The 22,849-nt window shown below is 42.3% G+C and overlaps 1 protein-coding gene across 4 annotated transcripts in view; it reads right to left on the reverse strand.

Annotated features, from left to right (window-relative positions):
* GRIK1 (glutamate ionotropic receptor kainate type subunit 1) overlaps positions 1–22,849 on the reverse strand; it is a 970,975-nt gene that overhangs the window by 332,125 nt on the left and 616,001 nt on the right. For all 4 annotated transcript variants that reach the window (XM_078658394.1, XM_078658392.1, XM_078658395.1 and 1 more), the window contains exon 6: positions 10,142–10,315. In XM_078658394.1, coding sequence (XP_078514520.1) covers positions 10,142–10,315 — 174 coding nt within the window. The remainder of the gene's footprint in view (positions 1–10,141; positions 10,316–22,849) is intronic.

Below are 22,849 nucleotides of genomic sequence, written 5' to 3' on the forward strand. Positions count from 1 at the left end.
CATCTAACGGACATGAAAGATCCAGGTGCAAATGATGCAGGATGAATGGGAAAGTGCACCCACAATTCTGTTCTTCATGTTTCCATGTGTTAATGAAAACATCACATTATGCCAATTTCATAGCTCCTTTTAAGAGTCTTTGTCTAGGTCATTGTTTGGGATGTCAAAACGTGCATATCTACCCTCAGTTATGTTTGTCTTCAATTCCCTACAAGATCCTTGAGGTCTTCCTCATTCCCCTTTTTGATATATCCAGAAGCCCCAAGCTGGGTGTTTTGATTTTCTTACTCCTCTCCAAGACATTGGAACGCTCTTATTCTAAACCTGCAAGACAACCACATCCTTGTATGCACATTTATGAAAGATTGGCATTTGTTGCCACTATTTATGCGGAGATAAAATACCAAGAGGTAACCAGCCTTAACAACGCCCAACCTCATTGGGTACAAAATTCAATCAGTCAATGCCTGCCAAAAGGATGCACTTTTAGAACGTTAAAAAAAAAACAATTTTGCTATCGTTGACCAGGTTTCTAAGTTGGCGACAAATTAGCCATAGACTCACCTTTCAAGAGGGCTGACCCGATACAGATATACCTCTCATAGCAAACTCTTGTTCTTTGATGAGAATAGTACTCAAGCGCCTTTCTAAATTCCCAGTCTGTTCAGCTTTTACATGTGGAAATGGCACAATATTTTTTACGTTGTCTCCTCCCAGCACTATTTGTTGTGTGTTAGCTTGTAATGTAAATGTAAATTGATACTTGTATAGCACACTACTCACCCGCAAGGGTCTCAAGGCGCTTGTACGAATACCGCTGTGGAACCCATCCTGGCTTTCCCTGTGAGGTGTCCACTCCTGGGCACCCCCAAGGTGGAGGCAAGGCATCCTCAGCATTGTGGGGGCCGTTGTGGAGATTAAGCAAGCTATTGCCCAGAGTTGCAGAGTGGGACTCCATGATTAGAACAGGCACCGAGGCAAGAATTATCAGGTCCGTGGAATTTTGAGCCCAAGACCCGCCGAGGTGGGGAATTGAACCCTGGTCCCGGGCCAGACCTCTGCATCAGGGTCTGCCGCTCTAACCATTGAGCCACACTTCTCCACTTGTGACCTCTGTAGTATCGTTTGCAACCTTTGCAGATTAACCAAGGAAACTTATGGTCTTTCTTTCACAAGTGAGCCTGCCTTTAGTTTTTGTTGATGTGGATGCCATATTTCTTGTGGTAAATAATTAAAAGAAATAACGCTGATTTGACATACATGGGGCAGTATTACCAGAAAGATCCACTGAACCCCAGCCTGCATGCCCCTGTTTCTGCATCGCGGGGACCTTAAAGATTGCAGAGTGGGTCACAGTTGTTTATGAAGTCCAACTGGAAGGCTGCATAATTCTCACTCATTTAATGGCAAGGGGTATTTTGTCTTCTGGATAGAGGTCTGGTGCCATGAAAATTGAAATGAGGGATTCAGCTTACCTGTACACATGCTTCATATTAGTGAATCATAGGCATGGCCAAAACAGCCCTTTGAGCTGCCTGAGAAGTGGTGCAATTTAAACATGTCCTTCTGAGTGATTTTTAGTACAAAGCAAGGGAGCATCCACTTAATATCCCCCCAGGTTTGGTGCATTTACAGAACAGCACTTCCATGGGGGACTCTAACCACGTTCCATAAGAGACCCAGGGGGGCTTCTGAAGAGATACTGCAAGTGTGCTGGGGAACAAGCTGTATGTAGTCGTGAAGGGGCAGTCAGGACTCTGAAGAGGTCCTCACGAGTTAGAAATTACACCGAAGGTTTCAGTGGCACAGACACCCCTGGGGTCATCCGCACATATACATAATATTCTATCATGTGTTATTTCCACTAGAGGTTCTAATCCCTAGCGACTTTGCTGGGGACGGTTTGGTATTTTCTTAATGTGGGGCATAGTCTCTGCCTGCCCCAGGGACACCCAAACAATGCAGCATTAATTCAAGCTCGGCCCATTTGAACCTTTAAAACTATATCCAGTAGTCGTAATGAGGCCCTAAATGGCAAAGCCTGGTCAGAAGGGGTTAAATCTGTAAAATGGTGCAGAATCACAGTGCATAAACATGCCCTCCGGCAAGTAAAAAAATTACCTGGGCTAATTATAATCAAGACGCAGACATTTCCTATCTACAGCAAAGATACCAGATTATCCAGGACAGAGACTATTTACATTTAATTTGCTTTAGTTTCCGTTGGATTCATCTCCCTTGGCTTATTATCCATTTTAAGATGTATGTGGCTGAACAAGACATTGTAATAAATCATTAAAGAAACTGAAATTATTTGATCTATAATTCAGTTTTTCTTGGACCTTATCTGCACGGTGTGCTCTTTCTCCTGTTATTTTAATATAATTTCTGACACCTGCAAAATTTAAATATAGTTATTTCGCCTAACTTGACTAATGTTTATTTTTTTCCTCTTAGAGTACTATTCTGAATTTGTGGGATTACACGTGGTATTTATATCACCCATAAATTCAGAAACCATGCGGTTATGCATTTGCCAGTTGCACTGAGTACCACCTGTTACAAGTCAAGTTTTTGGGGAATAACGTGCAGATTTTGGGGCTCATTGCACCAAAATCAGAATGTCTCTCTAAATATCTATTGCTTTCGCTGGTAAATTTCGGCAGGTTTGACCTGTTGTCATTTAATGAAGGGTAAAGTCTTTAATGCACCTGGTAATTACCGGGTGCTGTAAATACCACCCACAGCGGATTTCTGACCTCTCCACAATCAAGGATTTGAGCAGGGGTCCGAAAACTCCGACACTCACAGAATTAGGGCCCAATTGCTGGTCATGTATTTCCTGCTCCTTCATGTTAAACTGTATCGCCAAATCCAAGCTATGTGCACATCGTTTTAATACCCCTTTGCAAAAACCTCGGAGCATATTATCAAGCACAGGCGATAAAATTATCGCTGCTTTATCGGCAGAAAACTGCCGCTAAAGCGGCGATAATGGGCTTGATAATATGCCCTTGTTAATTCCCATAGCAGCCCAGGTTAACCCCAGAACCTGACAACTAGCAAAGAAATGTCTGCCCTATGTACTTTAATTAAAGGCTCATAGAGAGTCCAAGGCTTTCACTCGACACAACTTTGAGCTCACCACAATTCAAGGCCGCATCACATGATTCATCAGCCAGGAGATGGAAAAATATATCATTTTAATTTCTTTTTCAGGATATATACCAGAACCTGGGCTGCTATGGGAATTCACAAGGGCATATTATCAAGCCCATTATCGCCGCTTTAGCGGCAGTTTCCTGCCGATAAAGCGGCGATAATTTTATCGCCTGTGCTTGATAATATGCCCCTACTTGTGGCTCCTTTCATTTGTCTCCTATTCTGTGGTAGTCAAATGCGACCTCCCTTTTAACTTCTCAGGACTTCCAACTAGTGCAATGTTTTTTCCCTTACACCCACTACTCCTTTCCGACTCACAACTCTGTGATTGAGGTAAAAATGCATGCTTGTAACACAGAAGTTTTCCTTTGGAGGAACTTTGGTTTTATGGACTGTAACATTACTATGTAGTTTAGGGTACATTTCACCATTGAGTGCTCTCAAGACTCCAATGCCCACATTACAACTGGCCCCTTAATATTGATTGGGCAGAAACTGGAGTTTCCACCTAAATAAGTATTATGAGGCATACAGCAATACCGTTGATGGAGCAAGGATTCGCACATAAAGCGACTTGTTTGTATTCATGAACCTCGAATAACGTTAACGAATTTACCAACATGTTTGTCTTATTAATTTTACACCTTTACATTGATATCGGGTGTCCGAGTGAAGCTTGCTTATGTGTTTTATAATCATAATACGCTTGCAAATAAAATGGCTGCTGCTACGCGGGAATTTCTACTGCGCATGCGTCGGTCATACCCATGTGACGTGACGTACTCGCAGCTTTGGAGGGAAGCTGTTCGCATCTGCGCATTAGAGCTAAGATGGCTGCTTTGTGTTCTCACATGCGAGAAGCTTGCACTGCTGCTTTTGCTAAGCTGTTTGTCCTGCTTAATCCGAATGCTATAGTTTATATTAAAGTAATGGGTATAGAGTAGAGACTCATGGTATACAGTGTATTCATTTATTCTGTGTTCTAAAACTGTTTCTTTTCCATTTCATGGTACATTACGAAACTTGGCCTATTATCCTCTGCTGCACTCCATCTTGCTTGAAACTGCGTCTGCGCGAGATCCGCGATTCTCCACAGCAGTGACCTTTGAAATCCAGCCAAGGAGCTGACTGACTGAGAAGATGTTCCTGAGAAACTGCCCTAATGAACTCTAAAGAAATACAATGTATTTGTCAATAGACTGTTCATTGTTATATGAAGTGAAGACATCATGAGAACCTGATATCAATGGGTGGGAACATTAATTTGAATAGGAGACAGCGAAATTCTAAAATATTAGGTGGTGTGATGACCTGTCCTCTTCCTTGTTCAATCGAAATTGGGGATTCTTACACTTGCAACATTTGGGGGGTGGTACACTGACCTAGAAAATAGTATAACTAGGGTAGGTTTAGCTAGAGAAATTGTCCGACTTGTCCGAATAGCTGACCTGTCACTGACCCAACGCACTCAATAGCTGATCGAGAACAGAGGTGCTGTGGAACACTCTGTCAGAAGACTCGCTGACCCAATCGGGGTTTCTGACTGATAGCTGCAGAGAGGGAGTAGCGCAGGCGTTGCAACTGAACTGCGGGTGCTGGTCTCAACTTTTGGTGGTCCTGTTCTGATCCAAATCTGGTCTACCCTGTCCTGATTTCCATACTGCACCTGCTGGCCTACTGGCAACTGCATTCCTTGGGGTTTCTTCTGTCCTTTTAACTGACCCGTGGCAATGGTTGGTCTTCACACCATTCTAGGTAAATATAATTCTGTGTGGGAAACAAATAGTACATTTGCGTCCCTTTCTTACCCTCCCTGAATCTTGCTAAAGTCATAATTGCATATGTTCCTTTTTCTTTCCCCATCCTTTGAGATATTAATAAATCGTGATTCTTGTTAATTTAGCATGACCCATTTTTCTCCTATCCTTTTGAATTGAAGATAAAGGACTGTTCATGAAAATATAAATGTTCCTTTTCTTTACCCTCCCTTAGAAAAGCTAAAGTGGTTATTCTGAATTATTAGCGTGTTCCAATTTCTTACCTTCCCTATAGCTACATGGTTACTTCATTTTCGTCATTCCAATTTGTGTTCCCTTTTCTTACCCACCCGTTGAAAGCGATTAAACTGTGACTTCTAGCAACCCTTATTTACCCCGTCCTTTAGAAAACACCATTTCAAGTCTGATTTCCGTGAGTTCATTACAGTATGTTCCCTGTTCTTACCTTCCCTTTAGAATTCTAAATGGTTGGCATAATATATATTTTGCATAGTTATACACTTTTCATGATTCTGGTTATTGATAGCTTGCTTGCTGTAAACCTTTGGCTTATGACTTTCGATGAAGATTATATAAAGGTTTTCAAAACTTCTTGAGTCTGAGGTTATTATAAATGAGTGCTAATGTTATGGTATTTTTGGCTGTTTGCCTATCTTTACAACTAACTCCCTGATCCATTGTGGTCATAGGTACCAGTGACAAGGATTGGTAAGTTAATGGTATAGGAATCGGTAGTATTAAATAGACTGGTAGTAGAGTGTAAGTTACCCGATTGAGTAAGTATGGAAAATTGAATCATGGGCCCAAGTGAGTATTGATAAAATTATAGTCGGGTGACCTGCGCGCTCTATCACCGTGATAGGTATCTAATGTCTTAAACTGATGCATGAAACCGCTTTTGTTCATAGTTCCATATATTGCATCTTCATCAAACCTATGTCTAGGACTGAATGAGATTACTCAGCTATGTGTAACTTCAATGAAGAACTGACCTGTCCCTGTAATTTACAATATATAGGGATGACAACCCGCACCATCAAAACACGTGTTGCTGAACACCGGAGCAACATCCAATGTCAAAGGTCAAACACGAAAATGTGCACCTTCTTCCTGGAGAAACACCATTCACCTCACACGCTTAAATGGGTGGTGTTAGAAACATTCACGAACATCAACAAGCACGCCCTGTTTTTGAAAGAACAGAGATGGATACATTGATTGTCCTTACATACTCAGGGTTTAAATGATGACATACCATGGAGCACACTGAGGACATGACATGACATCATCAGCCTGGTCATGGATGTGGCTTTAATAGAAACGTACGGGTCTATAATATATGAGACTCAGTATTGTCCTGCGACTGAGACTCAGGTATTTGCTAACCCATATTTGTCCAATGATCTGACATTTACTCATGTATTATAATCATGTAAAATCTGCATCATGATCAATCAATAACACAATCCTAGTAACTGATATACTACAATTTCCTGCCACATACTTCATGATTCTAATTGTGCATTAACACCAATAAGTAAGAATCGTTATCTTCAAGGAAGATTTCATAATACTGCTTTTAAACGATATCTTGAAACAGCTTCAAACCTATCTTACTCATGAAATAACTCTGTTATAAGATGTCTGCCAAAGTCATTTCCATCTCCTCAATTAATAACCTCCTTCCAAGATGGCCGCCATCAAGGGTTAGATACATTTAAACTTGATACACTCACTTCCCGCCTCCCGGAAACAAAGTGAATTCCTAAATACACAGCAGACCTACACCACTCTACCACCTGGACCTGGTAGGAGTAGGTAGGTCTGCAGTCTTCGTGCGAACAGCACACACGTGAGTACCTCCTAGAGGAAGGTGTGTTCCCTTTAGCGCTCACAGTACGCAGGGGGATATGTTTGCAATACGGGGATTGAGTGGAGTCCCTTTAGCGATCACAGTATGCAGGGGGTAACGTTTGTAACATGGGGATTGATTTAAATATGCACAGCCTGATTTTGGTGGGACTCCGTAATTAAAGTGGACCGACTGAAGAAAGGCCGTTATAGGCTCCATCATCACTTTCCACAACTCTCTAGCCGATTATTTCGGATTTAACTGAAAGCGCCAGCACCCTGCATTATTCTGCCCCTTCGTTGAAATCTTGCGATCGCTGGTCGTGGATAAAGACATCATATTTTAGGCTTAGCAGTGGAACACAGACCAGGGCTTAACCTCATTAGGTGTCTGCCGCAGTGCATTCACCGATGTACCTGTCTCTAGTATATATTTATATTTAGAGGGGTTTAACTAATTCAATGGCACTTCCATACTAATCTTGCTGAACTAAGAATTCACTGCGCAGAGCGTCATTTCCAACTACACTGTACTATAATATTACAGTCAGCACGATTTCACCATCAGTGCCAGTACAAACCATCCTGCTTTAAACAGAGCAAACCAGAGTACTTTACATGATTTGTGCTTAATAGATTTCATTTTCCCAGTTTGTGGACCAATCTCTATACACTATATTCTTACCTGAGGTTTTTTTCTAAGACCAGTTGACAGGAAGCAGTTGGTCACTCTTGAACATGTGTGTGTGCGTTCTTGTGCATTTAGGGTGATATGCCTATTATCTCCTCTTCCTCCCTCTCCCTGTTTGTTTTTAGTACATGAGGAACACCTCATGTGTATAACCTACCGGGTACTGTGATGACTGGCTAGTCCATTGATCTAGGTAAGACCCTCTTTCTCTCTCGTTCTGCTACCTCCATGTGTGCCACATTAGGTGGAATTCAATGTTTGCTCACCTGATATATTCACCGTGTGGCACCGTGGTATGTAATGGTTTTAAATTGTTTTTCTTGCTTGATGCTCACTATGACTTTCTGAGAGACAGTTTGACACAGAGAATTTGATGAGAAGTCACTTACAATCATACTACATTGATCCATGTGATGCATTCTCTCTCCACAGGTACTTCCTGCACAACCAGGTATTTAACTATTTAGTTTTATGGTTGTTGCGAGTGCATAGCTACAACACCTATTGAGTTTTAGTTGCAGATAGTGAAACTTTTTTGGTGCTGACCAATCGCCTGCAGAATACTCATTTTTGTCGAGAAACATGTTGACCCACTACTTATAAGAGCGCCACAACCTGAGACATTATCCCAGCTTTGCACCTTGTAGTTTTTGTTTTTACTTAGGGTAGGAGACCCCCTGCTTAAAGTTGTTTTCGTAGGTACTTCCAACCCTATTTTACATTCACTTGCATTAATCACACACATCTTCACATACAAGCCCCCCCACCCGCACTTCACCAGACGGCTGTTGGAAAAAGATCTCCATTAAAGTGCCCCTACTATAGGGAGCCCGTCAGGTATTGCACTGCCGACCTGACGAGGAGCAGCCCGATGATGAAGCGTGACACCCGAAAGGGTGTGTGAGGGCATTACAATCCAATATAATGAATTCCCAACCTTGACCCTTTCAGGTCAGGTTGGTTCATAATACCCTGTCTTGCCTCTCATTCCAGAGGAACAGCATAACCTTTTTGTTGGAACTTCAATACAGTCACACTTATATTTTGCATACATACAACAGTTGCTGTCCATCTCATAACTCTATGGTATGTACCAGGAATTGGTGGACAAAAGTAATAAGAATTCTTTGTCAAATGTATCTTTGAGTAGTCCCTGTAATCTTGAATGCATGGATGGACTACTAGGTGGTGACGGTCTGGGAAGCGTGATGGGTGAGTATGTTGTGGGTGAGGATGACAGGGATGATCTTGTACGGATTAGCAAGGTTGATGCTGTGGCAGAGGGTTTTAATTTTGCTAAAAATGTGCTTGCTGTTTGACTTTCAATGATGTGGAGAGTGGCATGAATGGCATGTGGCATGAATGGGTTCAAGCCTTGAAAAGTACTTTACTTTGGTTGTCCATTTCTGTGATTGTTTTGCCGTAGCTGTTGGATTTAGTGGGTAGATGAAGAATTTCTACAGAATGCAATTAGCTTTGAGGGCTAGGAGTTAGAGGAAAGCTAAATTGTTTCTAGTTTCCTGGAAATATATTTGTAGCATTGAAGGTTTATGAATATGAGAGGTTGATGGCCTAATGTTTGATGATAGTTGTGTTGGGTGGGGAATGTTAGTCAGCTGGTGTACATTGGCGTTGATTTAAGAGAGTGCTCAATGGTCTTGTCTCTTGTCAAATGGTTGTTTTTGGAGGATCTGGAGGTGAAGATAGAGGATCTGAGATATCTCTTGTGACATTGATTGAAAGTGTGTAATGATCATTCCAGTCTGAAAGAGAGAGATGAGGCAATGAAATTATAGAGGTCCAACATTTCATTGAGAAATGTGAGTGAGTATAGAGATATAAGACGTGAGTTTGAGTGAGGAGCAAATAGTCACATGGAAGTCTATTGTGGTGTTGATGTTGTGGGGGATATAAAATTATGCTTTGTCAGTGCTGAAAATGTATGTAAAAGATATTACGTTGCAGAAGTCTTCTAAAAATATTAGGTTTAGCTGGGGTGGTGGTAGATGAGGTAGGATGTGGAGAAGCATGTCAACTACAGCACAATGCATGGTGAGTGTCATTTAAATGTGGGTGTGGCAGGACAAGAGCAGTCCCTGAGATGCAGCTTCTGTGTGTGATGAGGAGACTGTGAAGGGTGTTATAAACATCTGGTAAGAGTTCATCAAAGATGTGAGTCAACATACCATAAACATTGCGGTGTGGCAGGAGGTCAGCCGCATGATTGATTATAGTTTGCATTGATGATCATGTAAGACAAGAGAGAGACTTTTTGTGTTGGAGCATATGAGCTATTTGTTAATATGGCTGAGGATGTAGGGCTAGTGCTTGCAAAAGTGGATTTGTTGTTTTCTATTGGGTTAATGAAGTGTGTGGATGAGGAAAGTGTGTGGTGTCTTACCTCTTATGTGCAGTAGTTCCACTCTTGGGGCAGGGATGATCAAAAGCAGGTTGGGCACTGGCCTCTCAGAAGCAGTTGTTAAATTAGGAACGCGTCTGTTTATTCTCCATCAGAAGCCCCCATACAAGAGGATGTTTATTTTTATGAAGATGATGCAGGCTGATAACTAAACTCAATATATATACATAAAATACATATGCACCTACTAAAGTTACCTAAGCAAATAAGACCCACTATTTGCTGCCTTTCTTCACTTACTGTCATCATGCCTTCCAACAGGCCAGTGTCTGGTCTTGGTGGTGCCTGCAGCCGTTCCATTGACCACTTATCTATGATTGCGGAAACTTGTGGGCTTTCAATGTTGAGAAGACGAAACCCTGTCATGTTTACTCCACTGTATCGGTAGGGTTCGAGGTCCAGGGCAAACAAATCCTGCAAAAAAATGATGACAAATGTAAATGTTCTTAGATTATATCATTTTAAAATTCAACTACGAATTGAATTATGTCTATTCTTCAGTATTATCTTGACAAGTGATCCTTTTCCTTTTCTTGCAGTCTCCTTGTTCAATGAATTTTCATTGCATTTCCTTTCCTTGTAGAAATTTAGCATTGCCCTTCCAATCCACGCCATCATATAAACGGTAGGGGGTTATTTCCTAATATTTTGCGTGGAGCCTGTCTGTAAGTACATTGAACAAAACACTGGGGCATATTCACAAGAAAATGTCGTGACCGGGTCTGCACAAAGTTTGGCAGCTCCATGCTCTGACATTTTCAAAACGCCGGGATGCACCATATTCACCAGAATACAGTGCACCCCTGTGTTTCCTAGAGCGGAATGCTACTCTGCCTAAATGCATTCTATAAATGATTTCTGATAAATAAGAAGTTGTTGAGTGACTGCCCACTCAGAGGGTTTGTGGGTGAGCTTTTTAGTGAGCAATAATAAGAAGGGGGTGTAAGTTAAGTAAAGAGAGAGGTGATAGATTTTTGGAGTAAGGAAGTGAATTACCCTGCTCTTTTATCAAGCACCCTTTTCCTTGCTTTCACAGTGCGTGGCCTACCCTATGCTGAGCTTGGTCCAGGTGAGGTGAGGTGAGGTCTGATCCCCTGTCAGTATGGGTGAGTAAGATAAATTGATTGAACTGTATTCTTATATATTGTTATATCCAATACACTGACATCACTGTTTGTTTATTGTAGGTAAACATTACACCAATTGACATGGAGGAATAGTTATATATATCCTTTATGGTTTGATGTTTTCACAAATTGATATTGGTTTATTCATTTATATGTAGTACGCACATGAAGTGGCAAAAATTATTTAGAACAGAGGCCCTGAAGAAAGCCCTGGGAGTTTGTTCCCAGTTTGGCAGAAACATGTCGGCCCTTATGCAGCTATTTGGTGAAACTGCTTTTTTGCGCTGTTCTTGGTTTTAATCAGAAAGAGACTAATAGCTATAAAAGTTTTTTTCGCTATTTGTCCTCTATTCTATTTTTAATCTCACTTTCACTTTGTTTGTTTTTTGCACTGCACTTGTTCCCATTTAATGGTCATTCATATGGTCTACGAGTAATTGGGGGTCGTAACCCTGTCTCTTATGGAGGGCATGTCTCAATGATCTAGAGACGCACCATCCCTACCTTTGGATGACCAGATGATAATATTGATGGGAATCCATCTCTGGACATTGGGTCACACCTACTGTTACTAGTGGTTATGTGTGTTGGACTATGAGCATTGCATTGAAGACTGAAAGGGATTTTACCTTGCACCTAATCATTGGGCATAAGTCTTATCACTTCAGAGTATAAAGTTTACTCAACAATAGACCCCCAGGTTTATTTTGGTTGTTCACGTTAGACATTAGAGGATTTAACCTGGGCAGGTCTTTAAACTTCCCTGAGACCCTCCTACCCTGTGTGTTGTATGCTTTCCTAGAGCTGGCACAATAGAAGCTGACTAACGCTAGTGCAGACACCCTGCCGCCATGTTACAAGGATGCCTGCACTGCAGGAAAAATTGTGTATGTGGAGGAAGGGACACCTTCCTGCACATAAACAATCAATAATGGTGATTTGCGTCTTCTATGTGTTAAGAGCAAACAAATGAGGAGAAATAAATCATCTCTCCTCGTTGAGCCATTCTAACGCCTGGTATTCCATGGCATTAGTTTCTGGCGCTGTCTCAGCCGTGTAAATCTGGGGCAGCGTCAAAAAGCAAAGGGTGTTGCGGTGGAACGCCCACAGAAACACCATTGCACGCCCCTTTGACGCAGAGGACTGTGGAGTAAAAGGGATTATTAACAAGGTGGCATTAAAAAGGTCTGTCAGCACAGCAAAATTGTGCAGCACCAAGTACGTGCTTGCACAATCCTTCTTAAATCTAGGCCATATACTAACACTGGAAGCCTCAATCTGCTTTATTTTTAAAGTACAGTTTGCCTAGCATCTGAAATGCTAAATCTGTGTTTTGAAACATTGTGCGGTTTATATCACAGAATGTAAGTTATTTAGATTTGTTATTGTTTTGAAAACCAAAGCACTTTCTCAACTAAGTGAGAGTTGGTGGACTTCAGTTATACTCCCACAAAGAAGTACAGATTTGATTCACGCAGTTTTCACTCCGCAGTCGGCAAAGAACTTTCACAGTGGAATAAAATCATGCTTTAATGTCTCAAAGAAAAACTCCATTCTGTTGTGTACAGATCAAAGGGTCGGACGCCTTGGACATGTCTGTCCAAGTCCGCATGGGGTCGACAAGCATTAAACATTTTGTAAGAACAAAACAACCGGTCACACAGAGAGTTGGCAAGGCAGAGAAATCATACATCCCATAAATTTCAAAGAGCGAAAATATAAAAAGTGAAAAATGTTACCGCGGAAAGGTTTGTTCTATTCTAAAATATTTGTCTTATTCAGTGAAGCCTGTTTAGAGCTTTGGGACACAGTCACCGTAGACGTCTGCCAGAAGGTATTAATGTAAATACACACACACTCACTCACTGAAGTGCACGCGCACCTGTGATTCAATGCTACTATGGGTTATCGGAGACAAGAATAACACGATTAACACAGTGATAGGTGGGGGCCATTAGTGTGGAAAAGGTTAGATGTGCCTTAGTATAAAACGCCAAGGCTACATTTTGTCAGTGCATTCTGATAACGTGGGTGTGTGAAGACAGGCATGCACTCTCAGCTAAAAATGTGCTTTTGCACAGCAATGTGGTATTTGTAGGCGTAGAAAAACAATTTCCTATTTTTAATTACAGATTCGGATTATTGCAATCTTTATTATTTGATTAACGAAGATTGCCATCGGGTTACAAAATCATAGACACAATAAATAGACTAAGAAAACCCACATAATCAGGAATGATGTATTTGAATGATCATAAAGTGACTCAGATTATTGAGTGGAAGGTCTGCCACTGTGACAGATTTTTCATGATCATACAGTAAGGGTTAGGAAAGGATATGGTCTATTTTCAAAACAGTACACAAACGCATACGTTGACATGTAATCACATAACAGCTGCAGGTAGGTTCCCTCCCTGGAAACATATGAGAATATACTTTTGTTAAAGGCAGGGGTACCTTGCCAGAGTGGGACTGGAGCACCCCCATATTTAACGGGCTACACAGCAAGTGGTTTTCCGGCAAAAAGCTCATTGTAAAAATTAACAATTTTGCATATATGCATAAGTGAATTTTGTGAATTGGAGCACCCCTGGGAATGCTGTACATTTCCAATATTAATATTGGAACTCTTTGTGAATACCATAAACGTCGGCTTCATCACATAGCAGCAGTTCAACATTTAGAAGCATGACTTTCCGAATTAGACCCACCTAAAGGTATAAAGTCTTTCATAGACTGTACTTGAGAAGCTCTGTTTGGAAAAAAAAAGTATCGACTTATTTTTCTAAAGTGTCTATTACTTGAAACACTACTGCCGTGCATCATGACACGTGTTTCCAATCCGGTCCAACCAATGCTTTATCATAACAATCATCTCACTGTATCTGATAGGCAGGTGAGCGATAAGTGATATAGCACATATTCACTCGGGCCCATAAACCATGTTATAGACAGCAGATGGTCCTCGTTTTATGGGGAAAAAGCACGTATTTGAATTTGAGCCATCTCATTTACCGGAAGGAGCATCAATTATTCTGGAGAAAATGTGTTGCTCTGCAGGAGAATGCCTGAATATGATTATTTTTCTCTGGGTCTGTATTGAAGTATTTCATATTAAATAGATAATGTTGTTTTGTCATGCCTTTCTTGTGTTCAGCGGTACAAAAGGGGGTGGTGATGGACGGAGCATCTGAATCAATCAAACACTCACACCCAGTCAAACGATCTGGGTTGAATCCATCACCGTTCTTTAGCCCACTCTGCCACCCCAGTTCAGACATGGCTATATGCAAATCAGTCTGACCCTGTGCCTCATGGGAACAGTCCAGCCCGAACTGCCAAGCCATGTCTTCCCTGGACCGGAAACAAGCTTCCGAGGACCGGTTTCTGGCATTCCAGCCGTCTTCAGCCCGGCTTGCTTGAATCCAGTGGCAAAGTGAGCAAGGGACTCACGTCTGAGCATAACCGGCCACACTTATGGCGGCGAAAAGCGGTACAAAAGGGGGTGGTGATGGATGGAGCATCTGAATCAATCAAACACTCACACCCAGTCAAAAGATCTGGGTTGAATCCATCACTGTTCTTTAGCCCACTCTGCCACCCCAGTTCAGACATGGCTATATGCAAATCAGTCTGACCCTGTGCCTCATGGTAACAGTTCAGCCCGAACTGCGTTCAGATAAGGAAGAACCAACTACATTGTAATCAATTCCTCCATAAATCCACCCTGGTTCTGAATTCACTTTTGTTCAGAGATTCCTGTGCTTCAACTCCCTCTTTAAACCTTGGGGCAGAGGAGTGACCCCAGGGCTGCTAAAATATTGACGTTAGATTATGTTATGTTTCACATTTTTAAATCTTGCTTATATTCAAAGGTCTTTGGTCACTAAAAGCAATTAAAGTAATATTCTGAATGGAAATTCACATGAAAAGACAAACGCATTACATTATTTTCTGAAAAAGAAAAGAAATTAAATAGACTTTAGGTTAGCTGAAAGTCCATTCCAAAGATTAGGGATAAGAACTGAAAAGGATATTCCGCCGAATGAAGATATGTTATGTTGGGGGAATAACGAGAAGATTGGAAGATGAAAAACATAGAGTTTGATAAGGTATGTATTTAATTAGTTTGGCATTCAGGTACTTCGGTGAGGAACCGTAATATCATTTAAGGACTTGACAAATGGACAAATGGTCATAAAGATGCTCCTATTTTTCATCCTACCATTATTTTACCTCACTGACTCTTTGCTCCGTCTTTGAAATGTTTCACTGCCTATGCCTGAGAAGCTTCTACCATCCAGAGTGATGCATTTCAAGCCGGATAGGGCGCTCTTGCTATCAGCCGGTGCGTTTACTCTAGTTCTTCTCTTGAGATCCTGTTAGTGCAGTAACTATCTTAGGACCTGACAATCTCCAAATAGCTCCAACCACGAGTTGAGAATCCCCAGTTCTTCATCTTCTGTGGCTCAGTTATGTTCTGTGGGTCTTGTGCTACAGATCAGATTGGGAGATGCCGGCTGTATGTCACAATACCAAGATCAAAAATATCGCCCTGCTCATATATCAGCTCTGCAATATTGACTACCAACATTTTGTCAAGGTAAGCAATCAAAGGCATGTTTAGATGTACTACTCTTGATTCCTTAACCCCACATCTACTTGCTTACAGAATATGTTGGTTGTTGAAATTGCTGGGCCAAAGTAAGTTCAGGTTTGCATTTAAATTGCGATTTATTTTAGTACACTGCAGAAACCAGAAGTATATAATACACTGCATTTTTTGTTGTAATGAATATGACATTTAAGATCTAGATTGAAGCCAGCCCCAGGTTAAAGAGAATTCTTTAAATTAAAGCTCTTGCACAGACCCTCTTAGGAAAACTGAGCCAGGATCTGTGCTCCGCATGCGCATAACCTCTTTGCTCTAATTCATTTGTGTACATTGGCACAAGACAGAGAACTAACTGGGTCCTAATATATATATATATTGTTTTTTTTACTTACTCTTTATTGAAAATGTACATAGGTGCAAACTTTGCAAGCAGTATATCGCACTACAGCGGTGTATAGTACAACAATACTGTACTGTGGTAAATAAATAATTAATTACCGGTTCTATTTTTCAGGATACTCATATAAACAGATAGCTCAATAAATAAGAGTCAGGATTCGAGGTATCTTGAGTCACAGGCTTTAATCAGGCATAACAGGACAGGAACAGGACAGCCTGTACGGGAAGGGAATGAAGGCAGCTGCCGGGGGCAGGGAAAATGGCAGGCTAACATTTAACATGGGTGCACAATATATATATACTTTAACAAATACATTGCATTCAATACAGTAGGCGTAGCAGTGGGCGTGATTCGTAGCAGTCGCGAAAGGTAAGGCATAAAGTGGGTGTAACAAGAAGGCGTGTACAGGGCGTATACATAGACATGTGATGTAAACGTAACAGAAGTGTCATAAACGGGGCGGGAACATGGAGGGGGCTACCTGAGCAGCTGGGACCTCTAACCTAGTGGTGCGCGCAAACGGGCAATGACGTGTTACCAGGGAGAACTGGGGGCTATGACTTCTGCGCTAGAAGAGGAGACTAAAGTCTGGAGTGTCAGAGCGACATGTACCTAGGGCATATCTGGTATCTGGTGTTTAGAGTACATGTTGATAGAATCCAAAAGTTATCAGGGCAAAGGCTACTTGATACTAAGACTGGTGCATGTATTATTCTTCATGTAGTTCGTGTGCTAGGAATATTCTATGAATATTAATACAGTATTTTTCTTACATGGAGACATAAAGGCTAGACCATGACAGAAACTATTGATGCGATGCAGTAGCTTAGGAATGCAGAGAAGGAGGGCTGGACTGATAACTAGAAGCATAACATACTCTTGGCAGACTGAGAGGCAGAGCCAGGCCGGGCCGGGCACTGCGAGGCATGAAGTAAGCTAAGGGTCAGGGATACAGGTGGGGGCTGTATCGCTCCTTGGAGAGGGTTCAGGAGACAGGAGCTGGATCTGAGTCCGGGCCCTTTTGAGGCCTAGAAACGGGGACTTTATTCTGAATTAACGTGCACACTGTAAACGTGGCAACATAGGTCTAATACTCGTAGCTTTCACGAGAACTGGAAACTGACATACTAGAGTTGGACACAACTATAATTGCGTCTTTAATCGATCAGAGGGGAATACATGCATATCGATCATGCACATATAACATAAGATGGGGCACACGTAGGCACATACAACATGGCAAAATTTACTTTTCCACATTCCCTCCTTGTGCCCTACGTTTCCATCAGGAAACATCAATATTCATGATACCATCTATCATTTCATATAGCATCATTTGCTCGTCTCGAATTGTCTTGGAACGGGATTTAGGACTAGGAATACAAGAGGTAGCACAAATGCCGCAAATCGCAGGGCCACATTGTATACAGAGGCAGCAACTGAATATGATCATTACTGCAATACCTAGGAATGACAATACTTTCCATCCCCAGGCAGATATAATACTCCAGAGCCAACCGGACCAAGTCCAGGTGCCTGGATTCTGGTGTAACTGATGGGCAATTTTGTGAAGTCTGGTTATAGCTGAATAAACAGACGGCGCGTTATTAGGAATGAAAATGCAGCAACTAGATCCGATGACTCTACATGCTCCTCCTCTATCGGCCAGTATGACGTCAAGAACGAGACGATTTTGGAGCACGACAAATCTCATAGCAGATTGCTCTTCAGTTAAGTTACCTAGAGCAGAAGTAGTCTCATTCACTACTGCTTCAAGGGTTCTGGTTAACCTACGGATTAGCTTACTATTCTGGATAGGTCCTATAAAGAAGAAGAAACCTTTATTGAAGTCTTGATATTGTTCTAGAGTAGTTTCAGTTTGATCGACAATCGGGGGCTCGATCTCCCTTCTAGGTCTGACGTGTACTAGATGTGTGTTTCTGTGATAATCAGATGGGGCTAGAAAAACTGGTGGCAGTAGGAAGGCAATGTAACATGTTCCATCCCAATCGAGGGGCAGACGGACATATGCGGTCTGACCACAAACAAAATAAGAATGACGTGAGGCTTTGAAAATAGATTTCCCACTGTCACTATACTCGACAGTAGTAGTACAATCACTATGTCCTACATGTGCGGAACCATTCTTTCTGACACATAATTCGCCTTTGACTGGTAGTACTGAAATAGCAGGCAAATCTGGAGTAGTATCGGACTGAACATTCAGGACCATAAAATTCGAAGAATAATTACCTAAATCATACACTTCATTTTCTAGATCTAACCCTGTTCTATGGGAGAGACCTTGCTTGTCTGGAAAACATGTTCTATTCAGAAGGGACATATCATTGGAGGATGACGTTAACGTGGACCATGCTCCACACGAACCATTATGTGAAAATGGATAAGGAAAGAGTGGCAGAACTCCCTTCGGTGTCTGGAAAGGGGGGAGTCGACCACACACCCAACAATTAGTGGCATTGCTGGTCTGGTGTGAATGGTGTAACATTCTGATAAATGTGTTATTTCGCATAGCAAGACGATAGGATAGCTCATGAGGAGGCAGATCACTAAATGTGTGCTCTACTGTAGCATTAGAAAACATATTTACATGTGAAATTGGAAAACATAAATATAAAGCATAACTTGTGCAGGTAACCATTAGACTCAAAAATAACAAAAAGGATAAAACAATAATACATTTTATAGAGTTTTGACTAACTCTCTCACTATGGGGGTCTATCTCATACATGTCAGGAACCTGTCTAACCGTTTCACCCGAGAGGGACTTAGACAATTAAACTGGCTAACTTATTTTACTAGACCGGAGTTTCTTTTTATACTCCTGTTGCGGAGTTTCCTCTAACAGGGGAGGCTTGAGTTCAGAGTCTGTTTTTAGGCAGTCTTTAGAAATGGGGCAGTCCTTTGCAAAAGTCTTTTCACGAATTCCATGGAATTTCTTGATGTGGGACAGGTGGACCCATCCTTTCCTGCCCTCTAACTTCACGGCGGTCCTTGTTGTTAACAAGACGAGACGGGGCTCCTTCCAGCGGGGCTCCAGCGGACTTGAACGATCAAAATTCCGCACCAATACGAGGTCGCCTGGAATGACCTCATGCGGTTTCACCTCGGTGTTGTCTGGAAAAGCGGCGGCAACCTGTGAACGACAAGAGTGTAGGGCAGACATCAAGGAAGCTAGGTAATCTGTCAGCATATTACTGGAAACATCTGTAATACTGCGGGGTCTAGGTGTACCCCACATGTTTGGGGGGCGGCCGAATACGACCTCATACGGGGACAGACCTGATCTGGAATGTGCAACCATCCTCATGTAGAATAGAGCAACTGGCAGGGCAACTAGCCAGTCTACACCTTTCTCTTTACATATTTTGGCAATACGGATTTTTAGGGTCTGATTATGTCTCTCTACGAGACCGGCTGCTTCGGGATGGCGCACACAATGGAACTTCCACTGGTACCCTAACAGAAAGGAAACATGTTTCATGAGCTCAGATGAGAATGGCTGGCCGTTATCAGAATACACGACCCTAGGGAGTCCATAGCGGGGAAAGAATTCACGAACCAACTGCCTGGCAGTGGTCGCGGCTGTGTAATCTGGAACTGGATATGCTTCTGTCCACCTGGACAAAGCGCATACAACTACGAGGACATACTTGAAACCTCGACATCGCTCCATCTGAATATAATCCATCTGGAGGACTTCAAAAGGGTGGTCAGGAGGTTGGAATCCACCTTGTTCCACCGGGACACTTTTACCTGGATTGAACTGACAACATATCATACAGGTACGGACTTTCTGCTTGGCTGCAGCTCGTAAATGCTTGTTGAACCAAAGGTTCTGAATACTGTCTAACATAGCTTTTTCTCCTAGATGTGCTGGACTATGTGCGGTATTGATAATGACTTGAACCATAGAGTCGGGGAGAAACCATGTGGCTTTTCCCTTCGTCACCCATCCTTGATCTGTCTGGACCCCTCCTTGTTCGGACCATTTCTTGATTTCTTCGGGAGTAGCGTGTAACTGTATGTCTATGACATCTTGTGTAGGGTCCTTAACTGTCATACAAGTAGTCGGATCTGGAGTGAGTGTCTGTGTCGTGTTAACTGGAATGTCTGGGGTCTGAGCTGTAAGCTTGGCTGTTCGATCTGCTAGATCGTTACCTTGGGAAATAATGTCAGTAACTTTCGTATGTGCCTTGCACTTCATGATAGCGATAGCTGTCGGTAAATGTATTGCATCTAACAGAGCTTGAATGAGGAGACCATGCTGAATCTTGGTTCCATGAGAAGTCATGAAACCTCTCTCCTGCCAGAGCACTCCAAAGTCGTGTACAACTCCGAATGCATAACGTGAATCTGTATATATGTTTACTTTCAGGTTCTTAGCACGTATGCAGGCTTGGGTCAGAGCGACTAGCTCTGCTGCTTGAGCAGACAGTGTGTCAATACGGTGTGTTTCTATAACTTCGGTTTCAGTAGTCACTGCATACGCGGCTACTAGTTCTCCTGTACTTGTTCTCATACATGAACCGTCCACATAAAGTGTCAGGTCGGGATTAGGTAATGCAATATCTGTCAGATCTTGTCTCGGCTTTGTCATAGTGTTAACTACTTCCACACAGTCATGTGTGGCAGGATTTGAAGTAACTGACGGTAACAGTGTAGCGGGATTTAGAATGTTGCAGCGTCTGATTTCTATGTGTGGCTGGAACAGTGTCAGTTCATAACCTGTTAAACGTGCAATGGTCAAGTGCTGAGTCTGTGTTCGGTTTAAAAGAACTTCCACGGAGTGTGGAACTTGTACTGTCAGGGAGTGTCCTAATACTATGGAATCACTTTGTCTGATAGCTAGAGCTGTGGCTGCAACTGACTTGAGGCACGCAGGCAGCGCCTGGGCTACTGGATCTAATGTGCTCGAAAAATAAGCACAAGGCTTGTACTGTCCTGCTTGATCTTGTGTGAGAACAGATAATGCAGTACCATCACGTTCTGTGACAAAAAGTGTAAAAGGCTTACTGTAGTTCGGTGTTGCTAGAACAGGTGCTTGGCATAAGGCCTTCTTTAATTCATTAAAAACAAGTGTATGTTCCTGGGTCCAAGGGAGGACAGTCGATACGGCTGCCTCCTGTGTCGTTAACTGTATCAGTGGCTTGGCTAGAAATGCATACTGAGGAATCCATTGTCTGCAATAAGAGGTAAGGCCAATAAAAGCTCGTACCTCCTTCTGTGTCTTGGGCTGTGGAAGACTCGCTATTAGCTGGATACGGTCTGGTGTCAACTGCCTACCCCACTTGGACAGTAAGTGTCCTAAGTATACCACTTGCTGGACACAGAATTGTAATTTGGAAGGAGACACCTTGTGCCCCTGCTCGGCCAGAAAATACAGAACCGTAAGTGACGCTCGCTCGCAGTCACGTTCAGAACGGGCTGTGATCAGTAGATCATCGACATACTGGAGCAGGGCAGTGTCAGTTGGCATGTGAATATTGTCTAGTTGTCTTTTAAGTGCTTGACTGTAAATGCTAGGACTTTCTGTGAAACCTTGAGGAGCTCGTGTAAATTTATAGCTCCTTCCATTTAAACAAAAACCGAAAAGGTACTGGCTGTCTGGATGAATGGGGACACTGAAAAACGCGTTCTTGAGATCGATAACAGTGAAGAACGTAGCTTCGGAATCAATGGCTGTCAATAGGGATGAAATATCTGGGACTACTGGATACTGAGGTATGATACATTTATTAAGCTCTCGAAGATCAATCACTAATCGATATACTGGAGGTGCATTTGGATCAGTACGTTTCATGACTGGAATGATAGGAGAATTACATACATTGGAGTCAGTTTCTACAACCACTCCTTGAGCAATAAGCTCGTCAATAATTTTGGATAAGGCTGCTACAGCCTCAGGGGGCAATCTGTACTGTCTGATTCGTGGCAAAACTATACCTTGCTTGAGAGTCACACGATGGGGTGTGATGTGCGTACATCCTACATCAGTTGGACCTTGCGCCCATAGATGCTGTGGTACATTCAATAATCTAGGATCAAAATCTCGTAATACATAATGACCTTTAAAGTCGCGTAAAAACAATCGGACTCCTTCTGGGGAGCAGCAAATTACTGCACCTAATTCTTTTAACGTCTTGATGCCTAACAAATTTTCGGGACATGACTTCGTGAGTAACAAATCAGTAGTTCGGGACAATGGACCAACTTCTAGAGTAACTGGTTTTGAAATTTCATTAACAATCGGCTTTCCTGAGAATCCAAGGGAAACATTTCTAGAGCCTGAGAGCGGAGCCCCTGGAACCTCGTCATGACTGATAGTAGTCCTACTTGCCCCTGTATCAATCAGAAACTTTCTGTCTTTCCCTAATACTTGACTGTGTACATAGGGACCCTCTTGATCTACAGGTATCTCGATGAGAGGCAAGCCTACCTCCCTCTCTAGGCTGTTTCATGAATACTGTTGATACTCTGGATACTCTGACTGAGCATACTGGTACATCTGCCGTGTAACATGCTGTGTTGCAGCGATAGGCTGCGGCACTGGAACTGTCCGTTGTGCATTCTGTGGTGACTGAGAAGTCTGTGAAACTTGTTCTTGTCTAGGCGGACGTGGTCTTTCCTTAGTCTTACCAGTAGCTATGTTGTGTTTCTGCACACTCGTTTATAAAATGACCTGGCTGTTTACAGTAATTGCAAGTCCCTTTAACGGGAGCTGCAGGATGACTGGCTTGATTCGGACCCCTCTTCTGACTGTCTTGCGGAACAGATTGTGCAAC

The sequence above is a fragment of the Lissotriton helveticus genome, chromosome 8, assembly GCF_964261635.1.
Source record: "Lissotriton helveticus chromosome 8, aLisHel1.1, whole genome shotgun sequence".
Classification (NCBI taxonomy): Eukaryota; Metazoa; Chordata; class Amphibia; order Caudata; family Salamandridae; genus Lissotriton; species Lissotriton helveticus.